Below are 1,152 nucleotides of genomic sequence, written 5' to 3'. Positions count from 1 at the left end.
GAAACACTTTGAATGCAATGAATGTGGGAAAGCCTTTTGGGAGAAGTCCCACCTCACTCGACATCAGAGGATACACACGGGAGAGAAACGCTTTCAGTGTAATGAATGTGGAAAAACTTTCTGGGAGAAGTCAAATCTCACGAAACATCAGAGATCACACACAGGGGAGAAGCCCTATGTGTGCAACGAGTGTGGTAAAGCCTTCAGCCACAAGTCAGCCCTCACGTTACACCAGAGAACACACACAGGGGAGAAACCCTATCAATGTAGTGCATGTGGAAAAACTTTTTACCAGAAGTCAGACCTCACCAAACACCAGAGAACACACACAGGGTTGAAACCCTATGAATGCTATGAATGTGGGAAATCTTTCTGTATGAATTCACACCTTACAGTGCATCAGAGAACTCATACAGGAGAGAAACCATTTGAATGTCCTGACTGTGGGAAATCTTTCTGTCAGAAGTCACATCTTACACAACATCAGAGAACCCATGTAGGGGATAAGCCCTACAAATGTAATGCATGCGGGAAAACTTTCTACCACAAGTCAGTTCTCACTAGGCATCAGATAATTCATACAGGGTTGAAACCTTATGAATGTTACGAATGTGGAAAAACCTTCTGCTTGAAGTCTGACCTCACAGTGCATCAGAGAACTCACACAGGGGAGAAACCCTTTGTGTGTCCTGAATGTGGGAAATTCTTCAGCCATAAGTCTACCCTCTCTCAACATTACAGGACACATACAGGAGAGAAACCCTTCGAATGTCACGAATGTGGAAAAATATTCTATAATAAATCGTACCTGACTAAACACAATAGGACACACACAGGGGAGAAACCCTACGAATGCAATGTATGTGGGAAAACTTTCTGCCAGAAGTCTCAGCTCACTCAGCACCAGAGAATCCACATAGGAGAGAAACCCTATGAGTGTAATGAATGTGGAAAGGCTTTCTGTCACAAATCAGCTCTAATTGTGCACCAGAGAACTCATAGAGAAGAAAAGCCCTATAAATGTAATGAATGTGGGAAGTCTTTCTGTGTGAAGTCAGGACTTACTTTACATCAGAGAAAACACACAGGGGAAAAACCCTATGAATGTAACGAATGTGGGAAATCCTTCAGTCACAAATCATCCCTCACAGT

At 43.0% G+C, this 1,152-nt stretch overlaps 1 protein-coding gene across 1 annotated transcript; it reads left to right on the top strand.

Annotated features, from left to right (window-relative positions):
- Positions 1-4: 4 nt before the first annotated feature.
- LOC121026409 (zinc finger protein 33B) lies at positions 5-1,147 on the top strand (the record flags this gene model as incomplete). The annotated part of the gene is made up of 1 exon (XM_040469270.1): positions 5-1,147. A coding segment is annotated over one exon (1,143 nt), but the record flags the coding sequence as incomplete, so codon positions are not given.
- Positions 1,148-1,152: the final 5 nt, after the last annotated feature.

This window comes from Herpailurus yagouaroundi, unplaced genomic scaffold, assembly GCF_014898765.1.
Source record: "Herpailurus yagouaroundi ecotype Mexico unplaced genomic scaffold, PumYag 95777, whole genome shotgun sequence".
NCBI classification, from domain to species: domain Eukaryota; kingdom Metazoa; phylum Chordata; class Mammalia; order Carnivora; family Felidae; genus Herpailurus; species Herpailurus yagouaroundi.
The sequence above is the reverse complement of the archived record's forward strand: the minus strand, read 5'-3'. Positions and strand labels throughout refer to the sequence as shown.